At 39.9% G+C, this 15,680-nt stretch overlaps 1 protein-coding gene across 2 annotated transcripts in view; it reads right to left on the bottom strand.

Moving 5' to 3' along the window:
• LOC310963037 (collagen alpha-1(XV) chain-like) overlaps window positions 1-15,270 on the bottom strand; it is a gene marked incomplete at its 5' end in the record, with an annotated part of 65,369 nt that extends 50,099 nt beyond the window's left edge. The window contains 2 exons of one of the 2 annotated variants that reach the window (XM_083935682.1): window positions 14,987-15,066; window positions 15,157-15,270. In XM_083935682.1, the coding sequence (XP_083791808.1) occupies window positions 14,987-15,066; window positions 15,157-15,167 (91 nt within the window). Of the gene's footprint in view, window positions 1-14,986; window positions 15,081-15,156 lie in introns of those variants that run through there. The other variant, XM_083935681.1, reaches the window with a different exon arrangement.
• Window positions 15,271-15,680: the final 410 nt, after the last annotated feature.

Below are 15,680 nucleotides of genomic sequence, written 5' to 3'. Positions count from 1 at the left end.
TCTGTTGTATTCAACTAGCCCAAAAGATTGAAAAGGAAAATATCAAAACAAAACTGCTACAAAAGCAATGTGATTCCCCAGTTGGTGTTATTTTCTGAGAGGAAATTGGGCCAGGGTTCATGTTCTGTATCTGCTGCCAGTGAGAGAGTTATCAAATCCAGGGTTGCCTGCAGAGGTCTCCTCAGGCAACCACAACATCACTTTAAATTGGGCCTCACTTTAAATTGGGCCACCTAAACTGACTAGACTAAACTGATGGGGGATATAGGCAGTTGTTTGGATGGAAAGAGACAAGACTTTTTATTGAGAGCTACAAGCTTATGTAGTAGTTGATTTGTGAGCAGGGACTTTGGAAAATTGATTTTTTTTTTGCTCTCACTCAGCATAAAACTAGACCATACATCTATAAAAATGGGTATAGAATGGACTGATACTGTATTGTCTTGATAAAGGTTCAAGATTTTGCCATGATTACTTGCATACATCAATGGAAGAGGCATTTTACATGTGTATGGTTGAGGAGATATCAGAGCAGAAAATGACTGGATTATAACAACCAACTGTTATGGATTAAAGAATACAATATAACAGAACTTACTAGTATAAAACTATCTCCCGACTACAGAAACCTCCATGTTCCCAAGACAAACCAATGAAAAAATTGACCAGCATTTTACTGCAGTTAACCTCAGGTTCTGCTTGCCAAATACATACTTCTAACCACCAGGATTTTCCATTAAAACTACTGCCTACAGCTTTCCCACATTGCCAATTTTCATTCATTTTTATGGGTACTACGTCACTGAACCAAGAAAGAAGTAGGCCTAGCTGTTTTGGGATGGCAAATTACTTTTTACCAGGCCCACTTATGGTAAACAAACTGAAATAGTCTGCTGATTATGTCATTCCACTCTACTTCCTAAATCCCACTGTTTGACAGTGTCGCCATGACTCGGCTCGCTGACTGAACGGGAAAGAAGCTGCTGAAAAGGAAATGGCATTTTTTTGGAGGTTAGGGACTAAATAAGGATCGACCTTCACTCCAATGTTTGTGGGAGGTTGGAGAACAGACCTGTTTGTCTCTACAATTTGGTAGAAGAGACCATTAAAGAGTTAGGTGGTTTGAAGGCTACACAGGGTGGCTACACAGGGTGGCTACACGGGGTGGCTACACAGGGTGGCCGAGTTAATCTCTTGATCCTAATAAATCTTTGTTTTGTTCCTTGTTAATATAAAAGCTTGACCAAAGTAAAGCCTACACATAGTAACCAGACACTTCCAGTAAAGTGAAATAAAAACATCAGTGGCTGAATAGGTGCTGAAATAACCCTCAAGCTTGAATGCTTTTTGGAAAAAAGGATCAAGTTTGACTCGGATCAAAAGAGGCCGCTGAAAGCTTTAGGTGCCTGAGCACCAGACTGGGATGTCTAGTGTTTTTCTAATGGATGGATTGATGACAGCCTTGTTCAACAAAGGCCTGAAGAAGAAGATGAAGAAGAAGAAGAAGAAGAAAAAAAGCTCTTACTCTACTAGAATAATATTTGAAGTTTTTAGCCACTAGAAATCTAAATTGCTCTTACAATTCTGAACCATTTTCTTTTGTGTTTGTGTTTCAAATGCTTGTATAGCTACATAATTGCATTGGTTTTTAAGTGGATGCCCACAGACAGAGTTAGTGCAATGTTCATCCAATTCAGACAAGGCATGAAAGACGGTATTTAACTACAAGGACAGGAACACTTGCTGTTCATCTAATCAACAAACCTGTTCACAACCATCCTGATGATATCGCTTCCATGTTATTGGCTAATGAAACGATACACAACAAAAGTATGTGAGAATAAGCCTTAAAACTTAGAGGTTCAATAAACCAATTTTAAAGTAATCAACAGGGCTGCACTGTTTTGCTTGTCAACTTTTGTACACAAACCTGGTTCTCATTTTAAAAGTGGGCATCTATCCAATGTTAAACATTCTTTTTTTATTAAGTAAAGGCTCTGCAGAACTGGACCATGTTTTTAATATATGAGGAGCACTTTTCCAAAACGCTATAAATCCATTTTAATAGTTTTCAGGAATATCACATTTTTTACCTAGACATTTGGTTAATATTCAATGTATCTTGTCACAATGGATTATGGCTCAGTCTGATCATGTTGAACGGACGAACGAAACAAAAAACTCAGAGCGCCGCCATGTTGGATCGCATAGAACGCTCACTGAATTCTGATTGGTCAAGAGGACGTATCGCGTTTAGGCTAAAAATAGGTTTGGCGCTGGTCGCGGTTTGGAAAGGAACTGCATCTTGAGGACCATTTTAAACAAGGAAATATAGTGATTTGGCATGAAACACTGATGAAGCAGTGAAAAGGTTCTGTATACAGCAAAGTGGCATGACAAACTCATTTTTTTTTTAATTTGGCTTTTATCTCATTTTGGAAAAGAGCTCTTCATATGCAACCTCTCATTACTTTGATTTTTTTTTTTAATCACATCCTGTTTGTATACAAAAGAGGGAGAAATCCCTGGCCATGTTTGCTCATTATAAGTGTTTCAGAGTCATTGAATGCAGCACTGTACGACAGACTGAAGTGAAATCCAGCTTTGGCAGGGATTATAGAGAGCAGAGGAATGAAAAACACCCAAACCCACATTTTTCTCATGAACATTTAAGTTATTTGGATGGATATTTAGGATCCCGTTGGGAAATTCTTGTGAGCCTTTTGTCAATTTAAATGAGGTTTTTACTGCAGACCATCTAGAAGTATAAGACCTCAGTGGCTTATTGACACGTCATTATGTCATGACGCTGGATGCTAGAAAGACACATCTCATATTCCATCACATATCAACCAGAGCCATATGAAACAAGTCTATCTCATCTATTAGTCCACCACTTCAGAGCTTCAACATGTGAGGAAACCAGTTACTAGACGTTTTACTTTATTTTCTGTGACTACACAAACTTGAGCTAAGATTTCATCTCTTCATCTTTTAGCAGCTCGCAAAAATCTGTTGAATCTTAATTTGCATACATTTTGCAATTTGTATTCAACACATTAAATGCCACAACTCTGCTACTACTGAGAAAGTTATAGATTCTGTCTTTTCATCTCTATCTGTATTAGTCTATGCTCTTAGACAATAAGAGAGGGACAAAATGGAGGGAAATACAGTGGAGTACTCTACAGTAAAAGTAATACAAGGTACATTTACCACAGTGGTGGAAGTGAAAGAGTCTACATACACAAACATAATGACTGGTAGTGTTAATAAGAGGCCAACAGCAGACACAGGAGCAAAGAGCTAACCTCAAACCAAGGTGATAAATTGACTTCCATGTACTCTTGATTTCCTTCATCAATTTCCAGGATAAATTAACACCCAGAAGAATTAATCACTCTGCTTTTTCATTACAGCAGGGGAGTACAAGCAAAGGAAGTGACAGTTAAAATAATGATAAGATGAGGACAGATGGATGATTACTGTCAAACAGAAAAAAAGATTAAATCAGACTATGAAATGTTAAAAGGAAGGCACACAAAAAGACTAATTAAACAGAAAAAAAACAGGGCGAAGGTCAAAAGGCAAAAAGCAGTTGGTTGATGTTTACTCGCCAGTGGTGGTGGTGTCACAACTGAGAGCAAAGCATTAATTATATTTGGGGTGGGATTTTCAGGAAGTGGATCCACAGTGTGCTCAAAAACAACGCAGCTGGAGACCAGCTGAGCGCACACACACTGGGACACAAACTGAGACACACATGCCACAAAACCACCATCAACACCACCACTAATCCCACCTCCCACTGGGAAACTTAGGACCCTCACTACTGATGCTCTTCATGTTTCTGTCACTCTTGTGCTATCTTCATGTTGATCTCTCCCTTTGTTACACTTCAAGCTGCCAAAGAAAAATGCCCAGTGGAGTTCACCACAAAGACTTGCATCATAGCAGCACCTCATTATTCCGAAATCAAATTGTCTTCACACTGGGCAAACATGGACACAAGACAAAACAAAATATACAATGTTTGAGTTTTGTTGGTGAAAAGTTTAAACTCAAGACTTTCTTTGAAGTCTGTTATTTTGTTTCCTGATGACAGAAGTCATCTATCAGCTCCACAGGAGACAAACCCAGAGCCATGAAGGTTCAAGGTTGGGACAACATGCCAGTGCTGAGCTGTGACCTTCTGTAAACTTGTGGAAGGCTGTAGTGTGAGGGCAGATTCATTATTTTCACTGTTTGACCGTTGACTGCCCTAAAACTATAAAGGCCAAAAGATTTAGGACACCCCATGTGTTGATCTTATACCATAAACCGATATTTTGGACAATTAGTTGTGGAAGAACGTAACACCTCACAGAGCCCTTGCACTTACCCCATTAAACACCTTCAGGATGAACTGGTGTGTGTCTGTGTGCAGCTCCTCTCTGCTTCGTCACTGCCTGCAGCCAGAGTGGGCGTGGTTTCATAGTGACAGAGAGTCACAGAACGAGACAGACATGGCTGACAGTGAGAGCATGAGAGCTCCTGCCGACTGCCCTAGGCTTGTAAAGAAGACACACGGAGCAAAAATGTAGCCGACAGTATCAAGCTCACGGACACCACAGAGCCCGTCTGTAAACAATGCTTTAAATCGATGCAGACCAACCTGGAGAAACATCGAGCTGACAGACATGCAGACTTTTTCAAAGACACACATAGCTGCAGGTCAGAGATAGATAACATTAATATCCCCCAGATGTTGACTCAAGCGAGCATTTATTCTGTGACAAATGGAATCCAGAATTCATCAAGGCAACTGTCAAATTAACTATTTTAACTCAGTTACTGCTGTTAATATAATCACAACATTTTGTAAATAATGTATAATATATATATATATTGTAATTTATATTAGTAGAGAATGGTCTGATTAGAGCACAGACCTCCAGCAGGTCTGAGTTGTACTTTATAACATGTTAGGTAGCTATAAAGCTCAGCAGCCTTTTTCAAAAATACAGTTTTATTTTGACTTTTTAAGTTTAAGTGTTTTAATTTATAAAAAGAAAGAAACAATTTAGCTGTCATCTAATATTTTATTCCATTACTTTGATGATGTTTTGTTTTTTCCGCTGTGGTATCATTTCAGTCTCTGTATGGAGTAATTTTAGGCAGGTATCGTACCAAAGTCATAATTTTGCTCTTGTGACAACACTTGTAGTAGTCTTTTTTGCGGATGACTAGCTTAACTTCTAAAAAAAAAGATAACCTTTCCTCAAATGATTTGTTACCTTTAGTCAAGTAGCAATAAGACTATATAAGGGAGAAAAACCTCCTTATCTTCAACACCAACATCCTGGCTTAGAGGCAACAGACTGATCAAACAAGCAGAGATAAGAGATCAAAGGAGGGTAAAGGTGATATTTCAGAGTAAAAAAGGAATAGGGAAGCCTTCATAAATCTGTTCCCACCGATGACTGCTCTGTCATTAGAGGAGCCGTCCTCCTGCAGAGCAAACACATGCATACATGCCAATACACAAGCATGTACACATTCACTTTTACATCATCATTAATACACAATTCTAATTTAAGGATTTTAGGGACACTGAGGTCCTCATTTCTCACACAGCTGCTCTGCAATCCATGAGCTCATTAGACACTCAGATGCTCCTTTGCTCTTTGACAGGACATGTCCTCCCTCTCTGTGGTCTCCACACAGCTGAACAGACACCTGCTTGTTTCGACTGTCTTTCCGGCCTGACCGATATTTTCCAGACTGTTAGAAATTCCATGTTTTCACCCATCAGACTTCTGTGGTGCATATGCCAGGAAGCCGGACCGCTCCCAGAAAAATAAACATGCACATTCAGACCACTTTACATTAGCGTAAATTGCAGTTTTTGATGCACCTCTAATCCCGTCTGACGGCAAACTACTTCATAGTTTTTTTTCCTTTTTCCTAAAAATATGCAGAAGGCTCATAAGTTATATATTTCTATTCAGTAAAATGTCCTCATAGTACACAGGATGCAATGTGGTTTAGTCACGACTGTGCCCTTTTCAGCTGTAACCATGTTTATGCGCTGTATGATTCCAACATTTAGCTACTGGGGGGAATTTTCTTTTCATTCTGCGTCACACTTTCAGTTGCATTCATTCAAACCGTCAACAGTCATAGTCCACTATTAGCCTTTGAACAGCTCTTCAGGAGCAACTGGCACCTTTGCTCAAGGAAACTTTGTCAGTGGGTGGTGATGGGATAGAAAGTCACTCTTCAATTTTCCCTGCCGGTCTAGTACTGCTCCTCTTAGCTTTACTGTGCAAATGTACCTAATTACAATGTCTGCTGCAGAGTAGTGCAATAAGGAAGCTTGACCTTGACCTTGGCCGTTATGACTCCTTCAAAGGGAGTGTTGATCCCTCAGGGTTTATGGACGTTCAGTATTGGTTCTGTTTTGGCACCATGAAATGAGGGAAATCTAGCCTGGGAACCAGATGAATCTGCCGATCTCATGTTTCATTTGCTCTGGCAGGTATGGGTCATTCAGACAGATTTCCAGCAACTTGAGATCTGACGGACCAATCACAGCCGTTTATCACATGTGTAGGTTTAAGACAATGACCCTTTATTTCATAATCTGTTCACGTACAAAAGTCGATGTTAAAGCAGAACTTAAAAGGATAGACACATACAGACACTTAATAGATACTGACATGTTCATGTATCACATTTTGGAAAGACAGCAGTAGCATGAAATGAGTCTTAGGGGGCACTCACACTGTCCTTCCGTCCCGGGCCAAAACCGTTTTTTCAGCTAAAGCCTAGTACCTTTAAGCAGTGTGAGTGCACCCGTTACGCGCATAACTGCGGCCAGCAGGCCGTCCACGGCCCGCCTAAGAGATGTGGGCTTTTGTGAGGCCGTTTGCACATGTACGAGCACGAGCGTGCGCACGTGTACGAGCACGAGCACGAGCCCTACGGCGGTAGCGGTATGTGCGCCTGTTCGGACATAGAAAATAGAACGACGGACCATGCATGGACATTCAACAACAACAACAATGGCGGTGAAAGGTTCACGTTGGTGTGATGCGGAGGTGGAGTGTTTACTGCAGATTTGGTCGGATGAAAATATTCAAAAACAGTCGACAAGACGCACAAAAACTCCGAGGTCTGTGGAAAGATTTGTAAACAAAGCCACACACACGCGATCAATGCGTGTGACGTGTTACAGCGTGATGACGTATGGACAGCAAGAAGCATTTGCGCGAGGCCCTGGCAGTGTGAGTACAAACGGGGCTGGGGCGCGGGGGGAGAGGAAGGGGGGACAAGTACCCTAAAGCACGGGGCGCGGTGTGGAAGGACAGTGTGAGTGCGCCATTAGTGCTGTTCCATTCAACATTAAACTGAAGGCCAGGGAAAGAAAACAGTCAACCGCATCAAACAAAGCATTCAGGACCTTTGGTGTGAAAGCTCTTTGATGGTCAAAGCTTTGATTTCAATGAGTTACGACTGATGAGAAGATAAGAATGCATTAATGAGATGTTTAGCAAAGATATGTTACTTGAGAATCTAATTTTCCCATTAAACTTAAAGTATTCATTAAAAAAAGGAAAACTACTGGATGATTCTTTTGCTGATCTGTTTATCCGTTTGTCATAAGAAATCTAAGGTTTTACTAAAAATAGGACAGCCAACAATAAAGTATAAAAGTACAAAGGATGGAGGTCAAAGTGACAACTAACACATCCTGCGTTTGTCCTGGTTCTATGCTTTGAAGGAAGTCATCTACTCATCCAACACTATCTGTGCTCACACCGTGTCCACGACTCAAAATAGTGGACTGTTTTTGTCCAGGATAACTTCAGCTATTCCTGTTTACCCTTCAGGATAACACACACGTTTTCTGTTTATTTTAAATTATTTACAGACACAACCAACGAGGCCCAGAGGCTGTGGGGAATCTTTTCTCTTTGCTTAGTCAGCAGAATACAGAGTCACTTACAGTTAAACTTGACAGCGATCCTTTTACTGCTTTCACATTGTTTCCTGTTAAAACTTTTTTCAGTTTATCACTCTTCATCAAAAAGAAGTAAAAATAAGCACAGGTCACAAAATTTAATGAGTCTAAAACTCATCATTGGGAGGAAGTCACAAAAACACAACACTGCATCAATGATGAGTGAAAATAGGAGCCAGATGAAGGTGATATCAGCTGTCATGTTGGACCGAACATGGAAGTTTGTGTTACAGAGACATGTGCAACCCACACAACCTGCAGTACATCTTGAATTAGTTTAAGCTTGCTGACATATGGAAGTGAAACAACCACAAGAAGGGCTCATGTCACTCTTGCAACAACAAACAAATATAAATAAAGTTAATAGAGAGGATAAAATTCTAATTCCACTTAAAGTTTAGAGCCTCATTGTTCTGAATGTTTTAAATTCAAAAGGACTTTAATAGGGCTGCCTCCAAATAGTCGACCAAAAAATCATTAACATTTGGAGCATAGTCTTGTCAAAATTAAGTAAAAATCTGTGACTGACAGCTGGCCTAAAAGGTGGAGGGCTTTTAATTTGAAGGGCCAGATACAGGAAGTCATGACACTCACTGTCAGTGTTTTTTTTTTAACATGGCAGGTCCCTTCAACACCGTGGTTAGACAGTTAACTTTTAATAGCTAATCATGTCGGGAAAGACTTCTAAAATTTGGGATCACCTTTGAAAGAACAAGGATGACCCGAAGAAGGTCACATGCAAACTTTGCAAGAAAAACTTTGCCATCACTCGTCCATGACGAACATGACCTCCCACCTTAACACATGTAAGTAACGTTAGCCTAGATACCTGCCCATGTTCTGACCTACTGTTCTGACTTCTAGTCTCCTTGCTGATTTTTCTGACACATTCAGAATTAGAATATGAAATAATTTGCCAGTTCCATTAAAAGGCAGCAGACTTATAGTGCGCAGCTGTGCGTGCTTGTAAAATAATGGTTATTAATTATGTTGAATTATGATATTCAGTTGCTGAGGCTATACTTGGGGGATATATATATAGCATATCTATAGTCTATTAGAGGAGTTCCTTGGTCGGGGCAGCCCTATACTTTATAACTAAAACATCAATTGCATACTTTCAGGATATTTCCTGTTTAACTCTATAGATTTTACAGTTTGATGGATAAGGTTGATGGCGGTTCTTACAAGTTGAACTGGTTAGAGAGACGGTCCTTTATTCTTTAAAAGGAACGGTCTGACCTATAAACATATATCTTACCAAAGTGTTCTTGAGCCAAATACAGAAAAAGCTAACTGGATGTACATAATAACAGCATCAACATGATGACAAAACATTGTTTGGTTTAGTATCCAACAGTTAATTAGTTTTGATGTGAGCATCTGCCAAATGTCTCTAATGTAAACATTATTTATATCATTACCTCATAATACTCATACAGCCCTCTTGTATATTTGACATGTAGAGAATAAACACACATCTGCATGCTCCAAAAAACATCTGGTCACCTTTCCCTTGTCAGTCATCTAGATCTGCTTTGGTTATTTAGAAGTGATCGGTGACAGCTTTGGTGCTCAGTGCTCATTGTGGTGATTTTCTCAGTAAAGACCAGCCTAGTAAAAAAAAGCTAAAACTTTCATGAGTATGACATGAGTTGACTCACTTGAATGTTACATCATGTGGTGGATGGAAACAAAGTGGACATGTATTTATAGGAAAATGCCACAGAGTTGAAAAGCCTCCAGTGTGTTTCTTGTTCATTCATGAAATCATTGTTGGGCAGCACGGACAATCTTGCAGTACTTGAGTTGACGTTACACTTTTAATCAAAACCTCACATGTGTACATCTGAGCGGGGCTGCTGTCCAGATGACCTACATCAAACTGAAGCCAAACCAGAGTTACATTAAGTCGGAATCAAGACCAAATGGAAGAATTGACACATTACTTCCTTAAACTCTGTCTCATCTCGTGTCTGTTGACAAATCTCTAATGAAGCGCAGGTATAAGACGTGTTAATGCTACCAACACCAGCTGGGTTTATGATGGATTTGGGATTATTAGATTAAATAAACAAAGCTTATTTGTGTGAAATGAATTACAAAGCCAGGTTTCACGTACAGCTTCTGTCTCTACAGTCCTGTTGTGTTTTACAGTTACCTTCTATTTTTGGCTGGAACACAGCAATGTCAGGCCAATGAGTAATGAAGTTTCACCATTGGTCGAATTGAGTGGTGACGTGAATCTTTCCCCATTAGCCACTGCTTTTTTAAAACTAATTAGCGCAAGAGTCAGCTGGTAACAGCTTTGCATCCACTATCAACGATCAATCAGCTGGATCACTTCCTCAATACGCAGTTGTGGTCGCTGCTGCCACCATTCTAATGCACAGGCTTACAATAGAGAAAAACTACTCAAATCAAAGAAAGGAGTACACATTGTGTAGTTGAAATGGAAAAATAACTTAAAGGAAACAACGTAGAACTTAAGTGTCACTTTCAGTTTCTGGTGGTGTTGGTTCGTAGCAGTAGGTGGTAGTGAAAGAATGAATGAATGAATGCTGCAGCTCCTCAAGACCAAGATCTGAGTTTGTGGGTATGTTCATAACTGTCACATTATAATTAGACAATAACACCTGATGGGTGAGAAATCCACAACTATACATTTTTGAAATTGATTAAATTGCTGACTTTAGTACATTAAAGCCTTTGTCTCAAAAATAGCATAACCATGTTATGTGATATGCTTCTTCAGTACACAACAAACCAATATTACTAACATTTAATATCCAGAAATTCACATTAAGGACACCACCACTGACTATCCCTCTAACAACTTAAGTACATATTTGATCACACTGACCAAACACGGTGTAGCCCTTTACTAGGTTTCAACTTAGTGGTGTTGAACAGCTCCCATCTACATTTAAGCTTTCCTTTTCAGATTTGTTTCAACAATTTGGAGTCAGAAAATAACAGTCACTGCAGCAGACAGGCCGGCACCTCTATTTAAATCAAATATACAGTATATATATTGTAATGTGTGAAATAGATGTAAACTGTATTTTGCAACCCCATTTAATCAATCAAAAAGAAAAAACAACGACACCAAACAATGCATCATCTCATTCAATAAATAAATAGATGATTCAAAATAACATGACAATGACTAATCACTGCAGTAATTCTTCTTAATCTAATGTGATTTTAATGTGATCAATAAAGCTTGCATTCATAAATCAACAGAGATGCTTCACCAGTCTTTTAGGGATTTGTTTTTAAGCTGATTTTGTATGAGTTAAGTAGTACAGATTATGCTGCTGCATGAAAAAAGAATCACTTAAAGCTGCGCTGAATTTCTGGTTTGGTTCAGGAGCAGTGGCGATGTAAAGGTTGGCTTGTGTGACAGGAGGATCATCATCCTGCCGTAAGCCGAGCCCCACAACAACAGCAGGAAAGGTTGAGAAACTTGAGCTGGGGGAGGAGGGGGCAGTAAAAAAAAAAGAGCAAACACAATCAGTTGACCTCCCCTGAACAAACAACAGATAAAAAAGATGAAAATAAGGAGCCCTGCCTTTGACAGTAGAGCAGACTTTGTTTAACTTAGAGTCAGATAAAACTGCTTTGTTTAGATTTAAATTCTTCAAATGAACCTGTTCAATGTATAAATCATTTCAAGTCATACTTTGCCCTGCTTGTGTATCCGTGTTGGTAACATCTTACAACATCCTTCATACACTTCACTGATCTCTAAGGATTCTCATCATAATCATCTTCATCATTCTCAGTGTAATCCGAGTCCTCACCATCATTATCCTCATCATCGCCCAAATGTAATCATCATAACTGCGTTCTCTAAGACATGCATCACCAGCCACATCATATTCATTATCCATAACAATCAACTGTGTCCCAGGCATTCACACCGCTCCACAAAGATAATTAAAAACATCATCATTTGTGAATAATTACCATGTGTACAGCAGATGTGTCCTCTTTTGGTGGATGGGATGTGTAGGCATATGAAAGCGTGTGCAATACATGCGTGTACAGTCCACGTGTGCACAATGAGCAAGTCAGCACTCGAGGCTCAAGATGTTGTATTGTTTACTGCATTTAACATGTTGGACATTTAGTAAAGATAAGATTTGCTTTAATGATTCTTCATAACTTCAAAAAAACCAAAGGCTATACTGAAGATGTTTGGAACCTTTACAGTTTGGGACAAAGCAACTAATTTGTTGTTGCTGGTTCAAATCCCGACTGGGGCCCTTTTGTGTGGAGTTTACATGTTCTCCCCGTGTCTGCGTGGGTTTTCTCCGAGTTCTTCCTCCCGCAGTCCAAAGACATGCAGGTGTTAGGTTCATTGATGACTCTAAATTGCCCGTAGGTGTGAATGTGAGTGTGAATGGTTGTCTGTCTCTGTTCTTCTCTATGTGCCCTGTGATAGACTGGCATCTTGTCCAGGGTGGACCCCGCCTCACGCCTGATGTCAGCTGGGATCAACTCCAAACCCCTCAAGACCCCGATAGCCACAAGCAGTTGAAGATGGATGGATGGTTTACCTGTTTATGTAAATTTAACCATCTTGTTATGATATTCTGCTGAAGTGAGAACCTAAAACCTATTTGTGAAAATACTCAGAACTTTTCATTTGTCAAGTATTTAACTCACCCAGGAGCATGTCATATGACGATTGATTTATTGAATTATCAGAAAATGGGATATTGTGATATATATTGTTATCTAGATATAAAATAACATATATCAGGATAAGATGAGCATATTTTGCTAAAATCAGTAATTTATTATTAATTCAGTTTCACGTTCATTCATTTTTTTTCAGCCATCAGCTGATTTGTTTATTAATTCTCCTACATGTTTTTCCGTCTTGCTTTTTACTTTCTACGTCGTTCCTCTGATTAATCAGACGAATCCATTGATTAATCCTTTCACAATCTGCTGTTTAGCTTTTACCAAACACTGCTGCTGGTTTGGACTTTTCTTTGTCTGTTGAATTGAAGAAAACTGTGCGACTGATGTGTGTTTTGATCTGACAGCTCTCAGTTCTGCTGCATCCACCTAAAAACATTAGAACACAACAGTAATGGACACGGCTGAAGGAAGTAGCATGCTCTATTTCACACTAAGGAAACAGATTATATCAGCTGTATTTCAACAATCGTGCATTGAAATGTGAATGTTGCCACGGCGACAGCTCTGTTTTCAAGAATATTTACAGCTGGAAATATTTGTCCCTGATGTGCTCTCCCTGGCAAGTGAGTCAGCATGCGTGCGCACACACACACACACACACACACACACACACACACACACAAGCTTCTTTTTTTCCCCTCTGGAGGAAGTTAATCATGGCAGAGGATTATGGATATTGCAAAAGCATAAACAGCCTGACAGTGGAGCCTCTGGATCAGCCAGCCTCTGCAGGATACAGTAAAGAAAGGTCGACCGTAAAATCACACTTTAAAAACTTTAGACATCAACTTTACTCCACCCACCTGCTCACACACTTCCACTGTCAAGTTCTCCTGTGCTGCAAACATCCATTTCTACAACTTAATTTGAGTCAAAACTCATTCCTACAAGATCATATTTCACTTCATTGCATAATTAGGGTCAGGGTTTTATTGCAAAGCGGTTACAGTTTTTGAGCCACCAACAGCCAAAGTGGTATTTAAATTCAAAATGTCAGACTATGACAATTAAGCTCCGTGGGACCACATTAGCTAAAGAGACCCCGCAATTATTCCAGTGGGCCCAGACATTGCTGCTTTTGTGACAGGGAGGTCCTTGTGGTAATCACAGGTCAAGATATCTACACACACACACACACACACACACACACATCTGCAAATGCCAGTCTGGATTCCAGCACACTGAAGGAAGCAGTGATGGCATCCTGGCCTGTCTCAAGGCCAGGATGAACACAAATAAAATGAAGCTCTCAGACATAATGACAATGACCTTCATCTCTGACAAGCACTTTCCAAAACCCAGTAGCATTACATCATCTTGGACACCTAATTATGCAGTGCTACTGATTGCACAGCAGACTGTCAACGTGCACGTTGGGAGGTTTTTCCTGTTTCTAATTGCAATGGAAAAGAAAAATCTGCAGTTCCTTCAGCACTAATTGAGACCATGTTGTGTCCTGATTGATCCATTCATCTTGGAGAAAATCTAGAGTTAAGCTGTGAAAACAGTCTGCAAAGAAGAGCAAATCACTACACAGGGTCTTTGAGAAGTTATGTCAGTCGAGATTTAATTGAAACCATCAAACAGTGACAGCACAGAAGCTAGCAGGTATATCCTTTATAGGCTCTGAATTCATCAAGTTCATCTAAAAACAATGGTTCCCAAAATGATCAAGGTTTCAAGGAGTTTGTGGAACGCCATAATTCACTCACCACACTGTTATACTTCCAGCATAAACAGTGTTATGTACAGTTGCTTTGGACTCAGTCCAATCCAACATTAAGCATCCCCTGGGATGTACTGATCTTATCCAATGGGGGCGTCTAATTCCCTGAAAATCTAGACTTAAGACCGCTAAAGTGTTTCCCATGGTCTTTGCTGTATAGGTACTTCATCATCTATGTGAGTTAAGAGCCAGAAAGGAGTCGCATTGAAAGAGGAAATTTGATGATATTGATTTCATAATATACCATAAAATCTTAAATACGTGCTGTGCTACTAGATATTTAATTGATAAATAACTTGGCATGCTTTCCTGAGTACTTTATAAGCTACATCTCCACTTTTATAGTTTTTTTTAAAGGTATATCATCTTGTCTCTCAATGTAACAGGTTCAGTTTCCAGGACCAGAGTGCAAAAGTTTCACCATTCATATTCAGCAAATTAACTCATGAGCCAGCAGAAAGTTCACCTACAGCAGAAGAAGAAAAAAAAAAGAAAAAAGACATGATCCAGCAATAAAGAGACAAACAGAGTGCACATACCGTCCAACAGCTGAGCAGAGGAGCAACGGCAGCAGAACCAGAGCACTATTAGAAATAATCCAAAGAACCAGGGAGGAATGCTGTATAAAGACATAAACAAAGAGTTGAAAAATGGACTAAATGTTGACTTTAAACAACTTCTTCATGAAAACACAAAGCCTTTAATTTACCGTGAAGGCATCTTCTGTGTTAGTAAGCTTAGATCCAAACTAAAAAGTTGTACTGTTCATGTGTGATAGCCCTGGTAAGAGAGAGAGATGGAGCTCACTCTGCCTCTCTCTCTCACTCACTCCAAACTAAAAGCCTCTAACTCACCCCCTCCTTCTCTCTCTCTCTCCCTCTCTCTCTCTCTCTCTCTCTCTCTCTCTCTCTCTGGTTCCCAGTTAAACAAAGGCAGCTTCAGTGTGGTGGACTCAAGGGGCCCTCACAAATCTGAAATCCGACTCCTCGTGTCTCTCTGCAGACCACCGCTTTTTCTAATCCAGCCCTCCCCTCAGACATCACAACTCTACATACAAATTAACACACTCCGGTTAAGTCCTCCTTCGCCCTGCTCCTCCTGCTCGTCCACACTGGTGTGGTTTCTCTCACTTTCCCTGTGCTTTAAAGACATTCTGGTGTGGGGCCTTGGCCTATAGGAGGAGATGCCTCAGGAGCTGCTGCAACATCAAGATCAAGACTTTCTTTTAAATAT

This window comes from Echiichthys vipera, assembly GCF_963691815.1.
Source record: "Echiichthys vipera genome assembly, chromosome: 21".
In the NCBI taxonomy this organism is placed as follows: Eukaryota; Metazoa; Chordata; class Actinopteri; order Perciformes; family Trachinidae; genus Echiichthys; species Echiichthys vipera.
This window is presented reverse-complemented; position numbering and strand designations above follow the sequence as displayed.